The sequence below is a fragment of the Borostomias antarcticus genome (genome assembly GCF_949987555.1).
Source record: "Borostomias antarcticus genome assembly, chromosome: 10".
In the NCBI taxonomy this organism is placed as follows: Eukaryota; Metazoa; Chordata; class Actinopteri; order Stomiiformes; family Stomiidae; genus Borostomias; species Borostomias antarcticus.
In genome coordinates, this window is record NC_140243.1 from 3,151,541 (window position 1) to 3,170,653 (window position 19,113).

Sequence of the window (19,113 nt, forward strand, 5' to 3'; positions counted from 1 at the left end):
CCTCGCCAGTAAACGTGCCCCAACGTGGGTTTGTCCCCATACGCCTGTCATGTCTGCTCTTGGGTCCTCCTCCACTAGCCCTAACAGAATCTATTACAACATGTTTACGCATAGTAATTATGATAGTGATAGGGTGCAGAGATGGAAGAGGAAAAACAACAGCCAAACAGAGAGAGAGAGAGAGAGAGAGAGAGAGAGAGAGAGAAAGAGAGAGAGAGGGAGAGAGAGAGGGAAAGAGAGAGAGAGAGAGAGAGATGGAAAGACGGAGAGAAGGGTGAAAGGATGTAAGGTGGTGACGGGGAGGAAGGGAGGGAAAGAGTTTTAGTAATAAGAGCAAATTCCACACATTTTCATACAGTAATGAGATGTCTTTCAGTTTCATATGCCTTTATTTAATCTTTACTTCAGTTTGAAATATAACAGCCACTTAGGTAACAGTAGGAGAGAAAACAACTAACCAATCATTTAAACAGCAGTCATGAACACCAATATTCATGAATACCTGATTCAGTAATTATACAGAGAAAAAAAACCCTTATACAGTATCAAAGTTCATCAACAATATCATCCTTTATAATAGATGCTTATAAATGAATCTAAGACAAAAGTATTATATACAATGATCAAGTTGAAATTACAATATTAAAGAACCAAAGTTCAACAATTATAAACAAATGATGGAATGAAGATTTCCTTCTATTAGGCCTCTTGAAGTACAATGCAAGAACAATTATTAGTAATCAACTGAATCTATAAAAACAAAATGACTGAGAAAAGCGTGACTGCATGAAGGCATACAAACCCAGGATAGAGTGGCTGGGTGAATCTAGTCTGAACTCTGCTTCATGAGGTTCCAAACCTGAGCCAGAGGCAACGTTACGTTCCTCTCCTCTTCCCCTCCCCCCCCCCCCCCCCCCTCATCTCCTCCCCCCTACTCTCCCCCCATCCTCTGGAAGGATCCCCCTCCCTCTACCACAGTTTACTGATCTCTGCACAGGGATTACAACCAGAAACCACAAACCCAGTATAGAGTGGCTGGGTGAATGTGGTCTGGACTTTGTGGAGGAGGGTGACTGTGTCAGAGACGCTGTAGAAGGACAGAGAACCTGCCTTGTGATCCAGGTACACTCCTACTCTGGAGGACTGAGGGCCTGATACTTTAGTCACAACATTATTATGAATGAACCAGTAACCATCGCTAGAGCAGCTTAAACACCAGGACTTGTTATTGAAACCAAACCCGGAGGAGGAGGAGTCTGTTCTGCTGATGTCTTTATATGAGACTGCTATTAAAACACCCCCTCTCCATTCCACCTCCCAGTAACAGCGCCCAGACAGAGCCTCTCTACACAGCACCTGGGGGTAGCGGGTGAATCTGTCTGGATGGTCAGGATATGACTGGATCTGCTCTGAACGTGTCACCTTCCTGTTCTCCCCAGACAGAGAGAGGGATCTGTTTGCTGTGTTTGGGTCCAGAGTGAGCGGACAGGAATCTGGGAACAGAGCAGAGACCAGATCAGAGTTAATAACATGACCGTTCATCTGTCCCCCTTAAAGCTGGTATTGTTGATTTATCATTCAACAGAGAGAGGTGGAGACTTCACACACTCACAATGTAAGAAATGTGCTCTGGTCCTGGGCTCTGGAGGAGACAACACACCCACTAAAGAGACTTCAGAAATACACACACACACACACACACACACACACACACACACACACACACACACACACACACACACACACACACACACATCAATTTTAAAGGCAAGTAGACAGTATACAGAGATGTGTTCAATGTGTTTCATTGTGAACCCCAAATATTTCTTCTGGTCACATTGTTTCTTATTGGACGAGACAGGATCACTTTTGCTCTCCGTACTTTAGTGATATTTTTACAGAATAATTTTCTCAAAACTCTTCCAACACACCTGTGAAGGAGATGCTGGACCACTCTCCCTTGATCACGTCCTCTAGTTTCTCTCTCAGCTCAGAGACAGACTTAGTCACATCACTGAAGAACTGAAGAGAAGGGACAGAGACGCTGGGGAGGTCTGAAGATACACTGGGACTGGAAACAGACTGGTAACTCTGGAGAGAGAGAGAGAGAGAGAAAGAGAGAGAGAGAGAGAGGGAGAGAGAGAGAGAGAGAGAAAGAGAGAGAGAGAGAGAGAGAGAGAGAAAGAGAGAGATAGGAAATAAACAGAAACACATACCAAGTGTACAGAATATTCTGCCTAATCAATAGACCAAACCAGTTGATGTTCACATGTCAGGTACCAGGAGAGTCCAGCTACTGTACCTGGAGGAAATGGATGTGGTCTTCTGTGTGTGAGAGCTGCTCCAGCTCCGCGTCTCTCCTCCTCAGCTCAGCTATCTCCTTCTCCAGTCTCTCCACCAGTCCTTCAGCCTGACTCACTGCTGCCCTCTGCTGGGCTCTGATCAGCTCCTTCACCTCAGAGCGCCTTCTCTCAATGGAGCAGATCAGCTCAGTGAAGATCCTCTCACTGTCCTGCTCAGCTGCCTGACCAGAGCGCTGGACAAAGAAAGAAAGAAAGAAAGAAAGATAGAAAGAAAGAAAGAAAGAAAGAAAGAAAGAAAGAAAGAAAGAAAGAAAGAAAGAAAGAAAGAAAGAAAGAAAGAAAGAAAGAAATTAAGAAAGAAAGAGTTCAAGTGAAACCAATAATCCTGAATGGGACAGTTATAACTGTCCTACAGGTATCTCCTAGCCTCATAACACCATCCTGATCTGTGGAGGAAAACTGAAAGAGAGCTGGTGAGTTCAGGATGGTTTCACGAGGCCTGGTATCTCCCTCCACCATAGCTAGAGTAGCTGACATCCTGATGCTGACCTGGAGAGACTCCAAAGCCTGCTGGACCTCCTTCAGCTCCTTCTCTCTCTCCTGGACTCTCTGCTGGACTTTCTGCTGACTCAGACCCAGCTTTCTCTGGAGATAAACACACAAATTACAACAAAACATTAAAAGTTACAGTAGAAACAATACTGGAGCTCTGTCATAACACAGCTACAGTATCAGCAACATTGGTACAGCTGGTAAACATGAGATGAACTTCAACCCCTGACTGTCCACTCCAGGTATGTACGCTGTAGCTCTATATGCTAAAGGTGAAGTTTACATACATGGTAAAGATTTACTATAGGTCATTTATACAGGTATGTCATAGAAGCAAGTATCCATCCTTGGTATCAAAGGTGTATTTGACGTCACTCAGAAAATGAGCAGGACGACTCTCTCTTCATCATCATCATCATCATCATCTTCATCTGCTTATCCAGGGTCGGGTCGCGGAGGCAGCAGCTCCAGCAGGGGGCCCCAGACATCCCTTTCCCTAGCAGCATCAACCAGCTCTGCCTGGGGAATCTTTAGCCGCACACGATCACGTCTCTCTCTTGTGATGATCAATTAATGAGCTACTCTCTACTGTAGTTCTGCCTGCAGGCACTGAAAGAAGGACAATATCCCCCCTTCTAACATGTCAGGAGGGGGAAAAGTTTTGGGTCTGATGTCACTTTGATGGGGCAACATAAAAGTTCTCCTGCATTTCCTGATATGAGTCAGCACTTGGTGACGTTGTATAGTTCTTTATTGTACTGTATGTAGGCCAGATAAGAGTTCACAATGGACTTTTAACTTGTGACAGACTATGATAAAATAATAATCATCAAAGACTAAAAGTGGTGTTTGTCTCGGTCAAATTATCACTCATTTCAGTATTTTGGGTTGATATATTCCTACTTTTTAAATACATTTTAGCCGTAACCTATTCAGATCTCATGCACTGAAGACCTTTTATCCCCTTCAAAAAACATGGATGGAAAACAACCCTGTTTCTGTCATCTTGATTCAATGTTCATTCCAATTAACCTAAATCAAATCAAATCAAACTTTATTTGTATAGCGCACTTCATACATAGAGGCAACACAATGCGCCTTCTGACCTGGTCAGGTCTTACCTGTTTCTCTGCCCTCTCGGCTGTGGCTGACACCGTATCATGGCCTTTATGTGCATCCATGGTACACAGATAACAGATACACTGCTGGTCTGTCCGACAGAAGACCTCAAGCAGCTTGTCATGACGTGTGCAGATCTTCTCCTCCAGTCCACACGTGGCTTTGACCAGCTTGTGCTTCTTCAATCTAGGAATCTGGTAGTGGGGCTGGAGGTGAGTCTCACAGTAGGACAACAGACACACCAGACAGGACATGAGGGCGCTCTGCTTCCTGGGCCCAGTGCAGAGGTCACAGGTCACCAGCTCTGACCCAGCTGGGCTGGTCAGCTCAGAGGGGGCGGCCTGGGCTCCTCCTGTCTCCTTCAGCTTCTCCACCAGCTCAGCCAGCATGATGTTCCTCCTCAGAGCAGGCCTGGGAGTGAAGATCTCTCTGCACTGTGGGCAGCTGTAGACTCTCTTCTGTTCATCCTGGTTAAAGCAGTCCTCGATACAGCTGCTACAGTAGCTGTGACCACAGTGGAGGGTGACTGGATCCTTTAAGAGGTCCAGACAGATAGAACAGGAAAACTGATCCTGGTCTAACAGAACTCCCTGCTGGGCCATGCTGCTGTGTCAGGGACACAGTCACTCACTCACAGACGCAGAGAGATAAGAGTTTGAGAGAGAAAAAGCAAGAGAGCGAGAGAGACGGAGAGAACACTTTCGTTTCCTAGGAATAGAGAATGAGTACTGGGAGGAGCAAGGGATTTCCTGGTTCTGCAAGGGGGCGTGGTTTAGAGAGAGAGAGAGAGAGAGAGAGAGAAAGTGTGTGTGTGTGTGAGAGTGAGAGAAAGAGAGAGAGAGAGAGAGAGAGAGAGAGAGAGAGAGAGAGAGAGAGAGAGAGAGAGAGAAAGAAGATAGGAGATTTCTAATTGTTTTGTCCTTTGCTTGATATTTCCAACAAAAAATATCTACATAGTGATGATTGTTCATTTCAACTGAGGTCAGGTGTCTGCTGGAAGGGATTAACCCTTCACATATGAACTGTTGCAATATTAAATATCTTGTTCATGTTCTAAAGTACTGAATCCCTGTGTCCTGTGTGTATTCCTGCTCATCAACTCTAGTTTGATCGATGTAGAGAGCTTTTAGAAAGCAAGTGCACAGATTTATCAGAAGCAGAACACTCAGAAAATGCACCAAACCTGATCTGTTGTACAGATAAAACTCTAGACGACATGTTAGAAAAGCATTGTGTAGGGTTGGCCGGTGTAATGTAGGCAGGAAAACAGAAAACAACATGAGCTGCTAGCATGGTTTATTCACCATCATTTTCGCGGTACATTTTCACTTCACTTTCTGTATTATATTCTATCATTACTCACAATGTGGAACAACCAATAGTCTGAACTTAGAGTGCCACCTAGTGGCCTAACTGGATATAGAACTGCGTTGCGTTATGCCTTAATGCCAGTATTGTACAACACAACACATTTGTTTTTCATATTTAATGTTCATTCCAATAGCATTAAGAAAGTACACCATAGAAAATATTCCACATGTATCTACATTTATTGAAAATGTTTCACTTTGGGTTACGGACTATTAATCAGTAGGAACAGCCAACCCTTATTCCAGCATTTAAATAGTCTTTGACCTTTGTCTATTTCAACTGTCTTTGAACTTTGACCTCACATGTCTGGTTTTGCTGTTCATCACGCTGGTTTACCACCCGTCCCATCCTCAGAAGATACTGGGAACTGATGGTGCTCTTCAATTCCCTCAACGTGCTTGTGCGCTGTGAATGGCATCTCTGAATCCCTGTGTGACCCTTCCTCCCTCCTCACGCCATGACATCTCCTCCCTTTGACGCACTGATATTACATTCATCCCCCCGTCTCCTCTCCTCTCCTCTCCTCTCCTCTCCTCTCCTCTCCTCTCCTCTCCTCTCCTCTCCTCTCCTCTCCTCTCCTCTCCTCTCCTCTCCTCTCCTCTCCTCTCCTCTCCTCTCCTCTCCTCTCCTCTCCTCTATCACACCCTAACAAACACCAGTCTGGCTGAGTACGCCAGGTCGGCCAGATAGAGCAGGAAGTTGAGGGCGGTGAGCACCGACACGGCCACAAGCCGGGGGGGGTCTCTGGGCGCCGCCCAGGTAGCGCTTGTGGAACTGGAAGACAGGCCAGATGACGGTGGCCGTCAGGTACATGAGCGCCCCCAGCAGGCCGTAGGTGGACAGGAAGCTGGGGAAGGGGAACGGGAGGCAGCCGGTGCACTCGCCCACGCAGAGGACCACCACGGCGGCCAACAGGATGAAGCAGACGCAGTAGACCAGCATGCACCACTTGAGCGCCGAGTGGCCGTCGTACGACACGGGCTTGCTGACCAGCACGAAGATGAGGCACGCCATGGACGTCTGGCACACCTTGAGGAGGCCCGGCGCCGTGGCCATGTAACCCGCCTCCTCCCCGGGCTTCGCCCTCGACAGGCTCACCCCCACCAGGTAGGCCGCAGCCGCCAGGCAGGAGAAGACGGCGGCGGCGACACGGTAGCCTCGCGCCTCCCCGCTCGACGCCGTCCCTCCGCCCTGCAGGAAGTAGACGGGGAAGACGACGGAGGCGGAGAGGCAGAGCGCGGCGGCGTAGCCGGCCAGTGTGACGGGGAGGTTGGCCCAGGAGACGGGGACGCGGCCTGGAGGCCCAGCTGCTCGGTCAGGAGGACCAGCACGGTGCCGGCGAAGCTGGCGGACCAGCAGAAGACGCACCAGTCGGCCACGCCCTCCTGGGGGAGCCCCGCCCCGTGGGCGACCAGGCTGAAGGACACGCAGGCGAACGCCAGCGCCGCCACCCGGACCCACAGCAGCTGGGAGGGGGGCAGGAGTACCAGCGGCATGGCGGCTCAGTTCACAGTCAAGGGCAATGGAGGGAAGGGGGGGATTTGTAGTCTCTGGGAGTTGTAGTCCCGGCAAAGTTCCGCGGCACGGACAACTTCCTGTAGGTGCGGTTGTTCCGGAGGGGCGTCTGGGTTTTGGGCGGGTGCTTCTTGTGCCGTCCTGGACCAGGGGTCTGTAGAGGGGATGAAGGAGAGAAAGGGACTCTGTTTTATGGGAAATCACATGAGACTCAAATTGAAAGTGAATGCGTATGTTTACCATTTCTTCGGCCTACCGGCTGGGCCTCATCCATGAGTCTCCACGCCTCGTTAGTTCTTCTGACTAGGGTTGTTTGAAACATGCCAGTGGTCTTTCTTTTATCGGGACAGTGGTCTTTCTTTTATCACTTGTGTTTGTTTTATTAAAGGCTTTTATTTTGTTTTTTTAAACTGGTTTTGATGATACTCTATGAAAGTACAAATGGAGTTCTTGCAGTCAATATAAGATAGATAAACACCTAAAATACATCAACATGCCTTTGTTCCTTCCTTCAGACTACAACCTCACATTGGGAATGTGATACCATAATTTATTCTCCAATTGCGCGGAAATAGTTTTTGAGATGCCAGCAATACAGTAAACGACAACTCAAACATGCAGCAGTTGGGCAGACTACTGAACAGTGCAGTAGAATGTGTGGCAAAGGCCTATATGAAGAACACAGTACAGGCTCAAGAGGAAGCAGCACCAGTGTGAGGCCTGTTAAGGTTCATACTGTAACAAGGAAACAGAAAGTCTATTAGACAGAATGGGGGAATTCCTGTTTTTTTCGGCTCTGGCGCCCTCTAGTGTCTTTATGTTTTGCTGCTGTTACGTTAACTGGTAAAGATTCACTATAGGTCATTTATACCATGAGCTCATGAGCTAACTGGCTATCCCGCTCTTAGTGTGCTGGATTAGCATTGGAAGCATTGGAACTGATGTGTCCAGGTGACAAGACCTATCTTAATTTATCAGACATTATTTCATGTCATTTCAATTCACAGCTATTTCAGTGGAAGGACTAGCTTCCGTCCACTGCCTGAACCGTGCCTGACTGGAGAACCAAGAACCTGCCTGAACCTTGCCTGACTGGAGAACCAAGAACCTGCCTGAACCCCTCGTCTGTCTGACTACCACGTTCCTGCCTGACCCTCGCCAGTAAACGTGCCCCAACGTGGGTTTGTCCCCATACGCCTGTCATGTCTGCTCTTGGGTCCTCCTCCACTAGCCCTAACAGAATCTATTACAACATGTTTACGCATAGTAATTATGATAGTGATAGGGTGCAGAGATGGAAGAGGAAAAACAACAGCCAAACAGAGAGAGAGAGAGAGAGAGAGAGAGAGAGAAAGAGAGAGAGAGAGAGAGAGAGAGGGGGGGGGGGGGGGGGGGGAGAGAGAGAGAGAGAGAGAGAGAGAGAGAGAGAGAGGGAAAGAGAGAGAGAGAGAGATGGAAAGACGGAGAGAAGGATGAAAGGATGTAAGGTGGTGACGGGGAGGAAGGGAGGGAAAGAGTTTTAGTAATAAGAGCAAATTCCACACATTTTCATACAGTAATGAGATGTCTTTCAGTTTCATATGCCTTTATTTAATCTTTACTTCAGGATGAAATATAACAGCCACTTAGGTAACAGTAGGAGAGAAAACAACTAACCAATCATTTAAACAGCAGTCATGAACACCAACATTCATGAATACCTGATTCAGTCATTATACAGAGAAAAGAAAAAAAAAACCTATACAGTATCAAAGTTCATCAACAATATCATCCTTTATAATAGATGCTTATAAATGAATGTAAGACAAAAGTATTATATACAATGATCAAGTTGAAATTACAATATTAAAGAACCAAAGTTCAACAATTATAAACAAATGATGGCATGAAGATTTCCTTCTATTAGGCCTCCTGAAGTACAATGCAAGAAAAATTATTAGTAATCAACTGAATCTATAAAAACAAAATGACTGAGAAAACCGTGACTGCATGAAGGCATACAAACCCAGGATAGAGTGGCTGGGTGAATCTAGTCTGAACTCTGCTTCATGAGGTTGCAAACTTGAGCCAGAGGCAACGTTACGTTCCTCTCCTCTTCCCCTGCCCCCCCCCCCCTCCCCCCCCTCATCTCCTCCCCCCTACCCCCCCCCCATCCTCTGGAAGGATCCCCCTCCCTCTACCACAGTTTACTGATCTCTGCACAGTCATTATAATCCCAAACCCTAAACCCAGGATAGGGTGGCTGGGTGAATGTGGTCTGGACTTTGTGGAGGAGGGTGACTGTGTCAGAGACGCTGTAGAAGGACAGAGAACCTGCCTTGTGATCCAGGTACACTCCTACTCTGGAGGACTGAGGGCCTGATAGTTCAAGGCAAGGCAAGGCAAGTTTATTTATATAGCACATTTCAGCCACAGGGCAATTCAAGGTGCTTTACATGAGACATTAAAAGCATTAAAACAAAAAGCAAGACATTATAGACATTTAAAACAAAAGGCAGGACAAATTAAAAGCATTAAAAGAAAAAGCAAGTCATTATAGACATTTAAACAAAAAGCAGGACAATTAGAATACAGGAATAAAAGTTGTGCAGTATACTGATAAACATAGCTCCTCTTAGAAATCAGTGGCAAAAAGAAAAGTCTTCAGGCTTGTTTTAAAAGAACCAAGAGTTGCAGCAGACCTGCAGTTTTCTGGACGTTTGTTCCAGATATGTGGAGCATAAAAACTGAATGCTGCTTCTCCATGTTTTGTTTTAACTCTGGGGACAGAAAGCAGACCTGTGCCAGACGACCTGAGGGGTCTGGGTGGTTCATAGCATATGAGCAGATCAGAAATATATTTTGGCCCTAGACAATTCAGTGCTTTATAAACCAACAGCAGTATTTTAAAGTCAATTCTTTGACAGACAGGAAGCCAGTGTAAAGACCTTAGTACTGGTGTGATATGCTCCACTTTCTTAGTCTTAGTGAGGACTCGAGCAGCAGCGTTCTGAATCAGCTGCAGCTGTCTGATCGATTTTTTAGAGAGACCTGTATACATGCCGTTACAGTAGTCGAGTCTACTGAAGATAAACGCATGGACAAGTTTTTCCAAATCCTTCTGGGACATAAATCCTTTGATCCTTGATATATTCTTCAGGTGATAGTAGGCTGACTTTGTAATTGACTTAATGTGGCTGTTGAAATTCAGGTCTGAGTCCATGACTACACCAAGATTTCTGGCTTCGTTTGTGGTTTTTAGCATTACTGATTGAAGTTGAGCACTGACTTTTAATCGTTCTTCTTTGGCTCCAAAGACAATTACTTCAGTTTTATTTTTGTTTAGTTGGAGAAAGTTCTGGCACATACAATCATTGATTTGTTGAATGCACTTACTCAGCGCTTGTATGGGATTATAGTCTCCTGGTGATATAGTGATATAAATTTGTGTGTCATCTGCATAGCTATGGTAACATATTTTGTTGTTTTCCCTAATTTGAGTTAGTGGGAGCATGTAAATGTTGAACAGAAGAGGCCCCAGGATGGAGCCTTGGGGAACTCCACAGGTCATTTTTGTCAGCTCAGATTTGTAATTGCCTATAGACACAAAATAATCCCTGTCCTTTAAGTAGGATTCAAACCAATCTAACACTGTACCAGAAATTCCCAACAAATTTTCCAGTCGGCCTAGTAGTATGTTGTGGTCTACCGTGTCGAACGCAGCGCTGAGATCCAGTAATACTAAGACTGAGATCTTGCCATTATCTGTGTTTAAATGGATGTCATTAAATACCTTAATTAGAGCAGTCTCGGTGCTGTGGTGTGGTCGAAATCCTGACTGGAAGACATCAAAGCCATTACTTAGTGCCAGGAAGTTATTCAGTTGTTGGAAAACAACCTTTTCAATTATTTTGCTTAGAAATGGGAGGTTTGATATGGGCCTATAATTGTTCATTTGTGAGCTGTCTAGACTATTCTTTTTTAAGAGTGGCTTGATGACTGCAGTTTTCAGGGTATGTGGGAACACACCTGAAAGAAGAGATGTGTTTACAATTTGTAGTAAATCAGAGGCCATGCAGTTGGATACAGTTTTGAAGAAGTCTGTAGGAAGAACATCAAGGCAACAGGTGGAGGATTTCAGATATTGTATAGTGTCCCCCAGGGTTTTATGGTTGATCGGAATAAATTGTGTCATGGTATTGATTTTAAGTGGACACTGTGACGACACATGTCCTGTACCTGGAATGGAGGCACTAACTGCTTGTCTAATTTTCTGAATTTTGTCAGTGAAGAATGAGGCAAATTCATTGCAGGCCCTGGTGGATAGAAGTTCAGAGGCTACTGACACAGGAGGGTTTGTCAGCCTATCAACAGTGGCAAACAAAGCACGCGCATTGTTATGGTTTTTGGTGATGATGTCAGAAGAGAAGGTCTGCCGTGCATTTCTCAGCTCCATATTATAAATGCGAAGTCTCTCTTTATAGATGTCATAATGAACATGGAGAACATACAACATTATTATGACTGAACCAGTAACCATCGCTAGAGCACCTTAAACACCAGGACTTGTTATTGAAACCAAACAAGGAGGAGTAGTATGTTCTGCTGATGTCTTTATATGAGACTACTATGATAACATCAACACCTCTCCATTCCACCTCCCAGTAACAGCGCCCAGAGCCTCTCTACACAGCACCTGGGGCCAGTAGGTGAATCTGTCTGGATGGTCAGGATATGACTGGATCTGCTCTGAACGTGTCACCTTCCTGTTCTCCCCAGACAGAGAGAGGGATGTGTTTGCTGTGTTTGGGTCCAGAGTGAGCGGACAGGAATCTGGGAACAGAGCAGAAACCAGATCAGAGTTAATAACATAACCGTTCATCTGACCCCCTTAAAGCTGGTATTGTTGATTTATCATTCAACAGAGAGAGGTGGAGACTTCACACACTCACAATGTAAGAAATGTGCTCTGGTCCTGGGCTCTGGAGGAGACAACACATCCACTAAAGAGACTTCAGACACACACACACACACACACACACACACACACACACACACACACACACACACACACACACACACACACACACACACACATCAATTTTAAAGCCAAGTAGACAGTATACAGAGATGTGTTCAATGTGTTTCATTGTGAACCCCAAATCTTTCTTCTGGTCACATTGTTTCTTATTGGACGAGACAGGATCACTTGTTGCTCTCCGTACTTTAGTGATATTTTTACAGAATAATTTTCTCAAAACTCCTCCAACACACCTGTGAAGGAGATGCTGGACCACTCTCCCTTGATCACGTCCTCTAGTTTCTCTCTCAGCTCAGAGACAGCCTTAGTCACATCACTGAAGAACTGAAGAGAAGGAACAGAGACGCTGGGGAGGTCTGAAGATACACTGGGACTGGAAACAGACTGGTAACTCTGGAGAGAGAGAGAGAGAGAGAGAGAGAGAGAGAGTGTTATGGAAATTACTGTTCTAGTAAAAATAATTTACCAAGATTCGCTCAAAAGGTTAAGTCTGATTTATTGTGAAACACAATACTTGCGCAAGGACTTCCTGCAAAACACAGCAAGGGTGGTTAAGTCAGAGAAGTGAAGTCAGTCACTTCTGGCTGTGGCTTATGTACAGTCCAAACAAAGGTACAGTGTTTCCAGGATGTGATTGGCTACTGCATTGTACATGAATGGCAGGCGTGGCCAAGAGTAAAGACATGTGACATGAGAAAACAAAGAAAACAAAAGGTCTGAATCAGGGCAGGAAGGACAAGGTGTGGCCTTTCTGACTTGGACAAAAGAGCGAGGCAGAGCTATGCAGAGTGTGTTTACAATTACAAAAGGGGGGAGAGTTGGTGTTTTACATTAGACTGAAACTGGGGTTTTGCAGGGGACTTGGGGGGAGGTGATAAATTACAAAGACAAAGGCTTAAGGTGTTTGGATGTAAATTCCTGGACAATCCCTCATTTGTGCCTGAACAGGCACACAAAAATAAAATATAAAATCCAAACACAGTGTAAACAGTCAGCTATGCTATACATGTGGAAAGGAAATAATCTCTCCACTAGGTGGAAACTTTAATTATTTTCTCTCAACGTGCAAAATCACACACCAAAACCCCTTGCTTCAGAAATTTGACAGGAAACAAGATAAAAAATTGACATGATTATATACTATTTATAGTCTAAGAGTGGACAACCATTCACCAAAAACCCTAGATTTAAATTTTGAATAAGGCAAAAAGATAAAATGGTTAGCAGTGTAAGGAGGGCAAAAAACCTCTTGGTCAATTTAGAGGAAAAACCCAAAACTTATTTATCAACTCATGTTTCAACCATTGCAACTCTTGTAAACAAATATGATATTTTCCAGATTATTTCAAAGTTCATTCACTCTTGTGAATAATTGCATGTGATGTCCTATGGAACATTGATTCCATGTGTGCGTCTCTGAATGTTTAATGTAGGTTCCAGTGTGTGCGATCAGAGGTGCAGTCCGATTGCTCATCAGAGGAGAATGTCATCTGGGGAATGCAAGGCGTCTTCTCTTCTAGATCGCAACTTCGATGTCGCGTTGCTTGAAATCAGTTATGTTCAATGTTAGTGTGTGCAGGTGTGTGTGCGTGTGTGGTGCATCTTGTGAGGAGGTGACCAGCAAGGTCATTTTTCCTCCGATTCCTCGTCAGAGGAGAGGACAGTGTGATGGCCCATGGTTTTGGTCTCTGAGCCCTCTGGTTCAGCTGCATTCTGATCTCCTGGTGTTTGCGATCCCCTGGTGGACCGTCCTCTGCTGCTTGGACCCGTCGGCAATTGCTTGCATGGGTCCAACGAAGTCCTCTCAGATCGCTGTCTGCGTGATGAGTAGAAACTGGTACGGCCCGAGCCACCTCGGTGAGTTCCAGCTCCTTCGTCTGTGGTCGTGGACCAGGACCCAATCCCCAGGAGAGATGTGATGCAGGAACCCCTCCTTAGCCTCAGGAAATGGCGGTCCTCACTCTGTTGGAGACATCTGTTAACATCCTCCGCCACCCCTGTTTTTGAAACATGATCTGGCCCGTGGGCTAGTTTGAAAGCATAATGAAAACATGAACGAGGTATTACAGGTTTGTCATTAGGCCCTAGATACAGGTTAGTTTGGTGGTGGAAGTGTGCACTTAGTCCTTCATTTCTTTTTCTCCGCAGGTGGAGCAGATGCTTGTAGGTTAGAAATGTAGGCTCTTGAACTGAACCCGGTCCATCCCTGTACTGCTCCACGTAGGGCCGGCCCGGGTCGTGCTGCTGGAGGGCTCACCTCGGCGCTCCCGCCTCCAGCACAGGCTGATGAAGTGCTCCGTCTGTGGATCCACAGATGAGAGAGACAAACAGAGACAAAACAGAAGAGCAAAAGAGAGTCCTCTGGTCTGGTCTCCCTGTTCCCTTCTTTGATCAGGAACGGTTATTCAACAGTCTGTAGGAGATACTCAGAAACATGGTTAAGCGCAAGCTCCTGCTTTGGGGAAAAAATGTTGTTATTCTGTCAGGAAAACTTAAACAGGGTGACTGTTCAAGTGTCATTTAGAGCCAGTCTGCAGTAGCCTACAGTGACATCAGGGGCAGTGTTAGAATGACTTCAACACGCCCAGTCCCCAGTCATGATCAAGGCAATTGGGTTTGGCTCCAGCATTTCTCTCACGATTTTATGAAAATAAAATAACCATATTCTCGCCTCAACAAAACAACACCCCCTAAGGGTGAAAGCAAAAATTTCCTGAAGTCAGGATAAAAATAGAGATGAGGCAAAGAAAATGACACTAAAATGAACTGGCTTCATTTACAATTAACTAATCAAAAAACTCCATCAAAGCTTCATTTGTATAGCTAAAATTTGTATATCTAAAACCTCCCTCTTCTGCATTTGAGGACAGAGTATTTGGGCACTGCTCCTGTTTCATACTTATCTGTCGCTCACAGTGAGTTGGTGACATGGCGTTGGTCTGCATCCCACGAACCCCAGATCGCCCATCTGTAGGGAAACAGGCCAGTAACCTCCGGTGTACGTGCCCGTCTCCTGGTTCGGCATTCACCCATCACTCCCGGAACGACAGTTGTCAACAGCAGGTTCTAATGTCCCCAGGAAGGCATGATCCAGGCTCCTCAAAGACCTGCCGCCCAGGGTCCATAGCACCTGAAAATTAAGACTCAAAACACAGACTGGGTTCAATAGCAGAGGAGAAGGCCTAGAGCCAACTCCTCAAAACACATTATCATTATATGAATGAAAATTCATCCAGTAGAATGCATAACACGAACAGCTTATGGCCATTCATTGACTATTGAAACAACTCCTGAATCAAACACACATTCAAAACCCTGTCAGACTTTTGAGTTCTCCACTATTACCTAAAAGATCTGCTCAGAAACATTAACAGCAACTTAAGACTCAAAGGCTCTACATCTATTTCATCCTGCCACCATTATCTTAAAAAAAAAAAAAAAATCTCTCTATCTTGGCTAGTTAAAATCTACCTTGTGGGTTGTTCAAGGGAACTTCCAGCAGGTGGCGCCGAACCCAAGGTTGCAGGATTCTTTCTCTCATTTCGCTTGCGGTAACTGTGACAGTCTCTGATCCAGTGACCAGTTTTCTTGCAATGAAAACACGCGTCAGTTTTGTCTCCGTTTTCGTTTCCCTCCCTCGGTTTCATTCTGTAGTTTATTCTGTTTCTATACCCTTGATTCTTGTTCGTGTGACGACCCTGTGGTCATTGTTGGTTGGGAGCAGACGGAAAAACAGAGTTGGGAGGCGGGGCAGCAGCTGCGGGTGAACCAGTCATAGTTTGGGAAGGATGTGTGAGCTCTGAGTGCCGAGTCGGCGTGATAGAGTTCAAAACGGAATGACTAGGAGGGGGGAGGGACTCTGAATATTCATCTCTCTGATTAACTTCGTCAGCTACGCTTCTTTCTGACTTGAAAAAACACTCGTGTGCGAGTATTTCCCACTTCCTGAATGCATTCCAATCTATCGCATTTCCAGGCTTCCTTCCTAACCTAGTTATTTCAAACGCCTGTAACTGAGCCCTAACAATTGCTAACTCACTAATATTGAGTGTACCGGACAGGGGGAAATCAGAATGCTTCGCCCAGATCAAATACTGTACACAAGCATCATCCCAAAGCCTTTGCGCAACAATCTTAGCTGGCCCAGACAGCGAACTAGTATTGGTATTCATAATTAACACAATACCCTACAGCCTATAATTCAAAACTAACGGTGAAAAGAAAAGTATAGTTAAACACAGGCGGGAAATAAACAAAGGAATATAATTTCGAAAGAAAACAAAGACACATTAAACCGCTAATTAACTCACCCAGCAACTGGTCCTTTGTTGTCCCTCTGGCTCGGGCGGGATCACCAGGAGAGCGGAGTAGTAGTTGTTGTTTCCTTTGTCTCCCAGACAACCAGCTGGAAATCTAGCAGTTAAGATTTAACAGTGTACAAAAAATGCTTTAAAATACTTTACCTGGATCCATGGCGCGCGTAACAAACATACAATCAAGAGCCGAGGCTCAAAAATGCAATCAAAAATCCCACTGAGCCGGCGAAAAATAGCGCTTAGACAAACATAAAGACAACACAACCCCGTTCGGGGACAAAAAACAGACACTCCGGAGATTAGCTGGTAATCGCACTCACTGCGAACTTCAACCCATTTGGAAATCGCACTCACTGCGAACTTCAACCCTGTGGGGTGGGAATCGCACTATCTGCGAACTTCAACCCTGTGGAAATCGCACTCACTGCGAACTTCAACCCTGTGGAAATCGCACTCACTGCGAACTTCAACCCTGTGGAAATCGCACTATCTGCGAACTTCAACAGGTTCCCTTCTGTGCTAATTCTGGAACATCGAACTAAAGCAACCCAAAACGTTATTCTAGAAGTGCACTCTCACTTCTTAACTACAGCCGAGCCGACAAACAATCTAAACTGTAGTCTACATCAACTGTAAGGGAGCGAGTCCCAAAACCAAAATTACACCTCTTCTGAAGAGAACCCCCGGTAGCCTAAACAAGGACGAAGTCAGAGAACAATGCAATATCACCAATCCTAAATTGCCACTGTTAAAAAAACAACGCCTTATCGCCACCACCTTCCCCGGGGAGTTTGCTTTCAACAATACGCCAGACCCACAACACAATCTGAAACGAAACCAAGGCAAATACCAAGCATAAAAGGATTCGTTTTTCAACGTACCGTGAGTTTAGCCGAGTGAAACCAAACGAGGCGGACTTCTCCGAACCAATGCAATAGGCGCAAAGAGAGAAGATTTTCCAGAGCTCCCTACTGCTCCGCACGTCTGGCTTCCTTCGTTGTTCACTCCAGGCGAACCTCACAGTAGCCGATCCCGTCCCGAGTCGCCAAATTGTTATGGAAATTACTGTTCTAGTAAAAATGATTTACCAAGATTCGCTCAAAAGGTTAAGTCTGATTTATTGTGAAACACAATACTTGCGCAAGGACTTCCTGCAAAACACAGCAAGGGTGGTTAAGTCAGAGAAGTGAAGTCAGTCACTTCTGGCTGTGGCTTATGTACAGTCCAAACAAAGGTACAGTGTTTCCAGGATGTGATTGGCTACTGCATTGTACATGAATGGCAGGCGTGGCCAAGAGTAAAGACATGTGACATGAGAAAACAAAGAAAACAAAAGGTCTGAATCAGGGCAGGAAGGACAAGGTGTGGCCTTTCTGACTTGGACAAAAGAGCGAGGCAGAGCTATGCAGAGTGTGTTTACAATTACAAAAGGGGGGAGAGTTGGTGTTTTACATTAGACTGAAACTGGGGTTTTGCAGGGGACTTGGGGGGAGGTGATAAATTACAAAGACAAAGGCTTAAGGTGTTTGGATGTAAATTCCTGGACAAGAGAGAGAGAGAGAGAGAGAGAGAGAGAAAGAGAGAGATAGGAAATAAACAGAAACACATACCGAGTGTACAGAATATTCTGCCTAATCAATAGACCAAACCAGGTGATGTTCACATGTCAGGTACCAGGAGAGTCCAGCTACTGTACCTGGAGGAAGTGGATGTGGTCTTCTGTGTGTGAGAGCTGCTCCAGCTCCGCGTCTCTCCTCCTCAGCTCAGCTATCTCCTTCTCCAGTCTCTCCACCAGTCCTTCAGCCTGACTCACTGCTGCCCTCTGCTGGGCTCTGATCAGCTCCTTCACCTCAGAGCGCCTTCGCTCAATGGAGCAGATCAGCTCAGTGAAGATCCTCTCACTGTCCTGCTCTGCTGCTTGGCCAGAACGCTGCAGAATGATAGACAGATAGAGAGAGAAAAAAGAAAGAGAGAGAAATAAAGAAAAATAGAGGAAGAGAGAAAGAGAACGAAAAACAAAGTTAAAACAATAATCATCAACATGATAAACCTTCCTGTACTATACAATTATCTCCTGCCACCATAACTCCAGTATGGAACATTTCATTGTACATGGTACCTATATCCTGTACATAAAATAACCGTCCTTGAATCCTCCGGTAGTTGATATCCTGATGCTGACCTTGAGAGACTCCACAGCCTGTTGGACCTCCTTCACCTCCTTCTCTCTCTCCTGGACTCCCTGCTGGACTTCCTGCTGACTCAGGCCCAGCTTGCTCTGGAGTTAAACACGTTACAACAACACATTAGGAGTTACAGTACATAGGACTCTGGTGTTAGCTCTGTCATTACACATCTAATACCAACATTTGCACATCTGGTAACCATGATTTAAACCCCAGACTGTCCAGTGCAGGTATGTACTATAAGGGTTAGGGTTAAGGTTATAGACATTGGGGGATTTATATCTACAATGAGTCATTGTGTTATTGATGTTCTTTCCTTGCTTCAACTCACACCATAAAATGATGTTTACTATGAAACTCCTCCATTTTATACTTCTCCATGTAGCCCAAATCAGAGTTCAGACAAGACTTTGGACTCATGAAAGACACTGATAAGAGAATGTTGCTGCATTCAGAATGAGAGTTTCCCTCAGTCAAATGGAAATGTAGTTCATATTATTTAATAAAACAACAATTTATGAAAAACTATCAACGTTACAATAGTAGTTCTGGTCTTACCTGTTTCTCTGTCCTCTCGGCTGTGGCTGACACTGTGTCATGGCCTCTATGTTCATCCATGACACACAGCAGGCAGATACACTGCTGGTCTTTCCGACAGAAGACCTCCAGCAGCTTGTCATGACGTGTGCAGATCCTGTCCTCCAGTCCACACGTGGCTTTGACCAGCTTGT

At 45.3% G+C, this 19,113-nt stretch overlaps 1 protein-coding gene and 2 pseudogenes across 3 annotated transcripts in view; all 3 read right to left on the reverse strand.

Annotated features, from left to right (window-relative positions):
- Positions 1 to 969: 969 nt before the first annotated feature.
- Positions 970 to 4,576, reverse strand: LOC311313698 (tripartite motif-containing protein 16-like; the record flags this gene model as incomplete). Its single annotated transcript, XM_084443876.1, has 6 exons — positions 970 to 1,493; positions 1,613 to 1,642; positions 1,932 to 2,091; positions 2,303 to 2,536; positions 2,853 to 2,948; positions 3,977 to 4,576. The coding sequence occupies 6 exons, from the start codon at positions 4,574 to 4,576 to the stop codon at positions 970 to 972; spliced, it is 1,644 nt and encodes a 547-aa protein (XP_084300002.1).
- Positions 4,577 to 5,983: 1,407 nt separating this feature from the next.
- Positions 5,984 to 6,841, reverse strand: LOC311313980 (myeloid-associated differentiation marker homolog; annotated as a pseudogene). Its single transcript has one exon. The product of its transcript is annotated as a myeloid-associated differentiation marker homolog (transcript).
- Positions 6,842 to 9,036: 2,195 nt separating this feature from the next.
- LOC311313699 (tripartite motif-containing protein 16-like) overlaps positions 9,037 to 19,113 on the reverse strand; it is a 10,503-nt pseudogene continuing 426 nt past the window's right edge. The window contains exons 1-6 of the transcript in view: positions 18,941 to 19,113; positions 18,379 to 18,474; positions 17,893 to 18,126; positions 12,114 to 12,273; positions 11,485 to 11,672; positions 9,037 to 9,218 (exon numbers count right to left, since the gene is read on the reverse strand). The exon at positions 18,941 to 19,113 is cut by the window's right edge and continues 426 nt beyond it. The product of the transcript in view is annotated as a tripartite motif-containing protein 16-like (transcript). The remainder of the gene's footprint in view (positions 9,219 to 11,484; positions 11,673 to 12,113; positions 12,274 to 17,892; positions 18,127 to 18,378; positions 18,475 to 18,940) is intronic.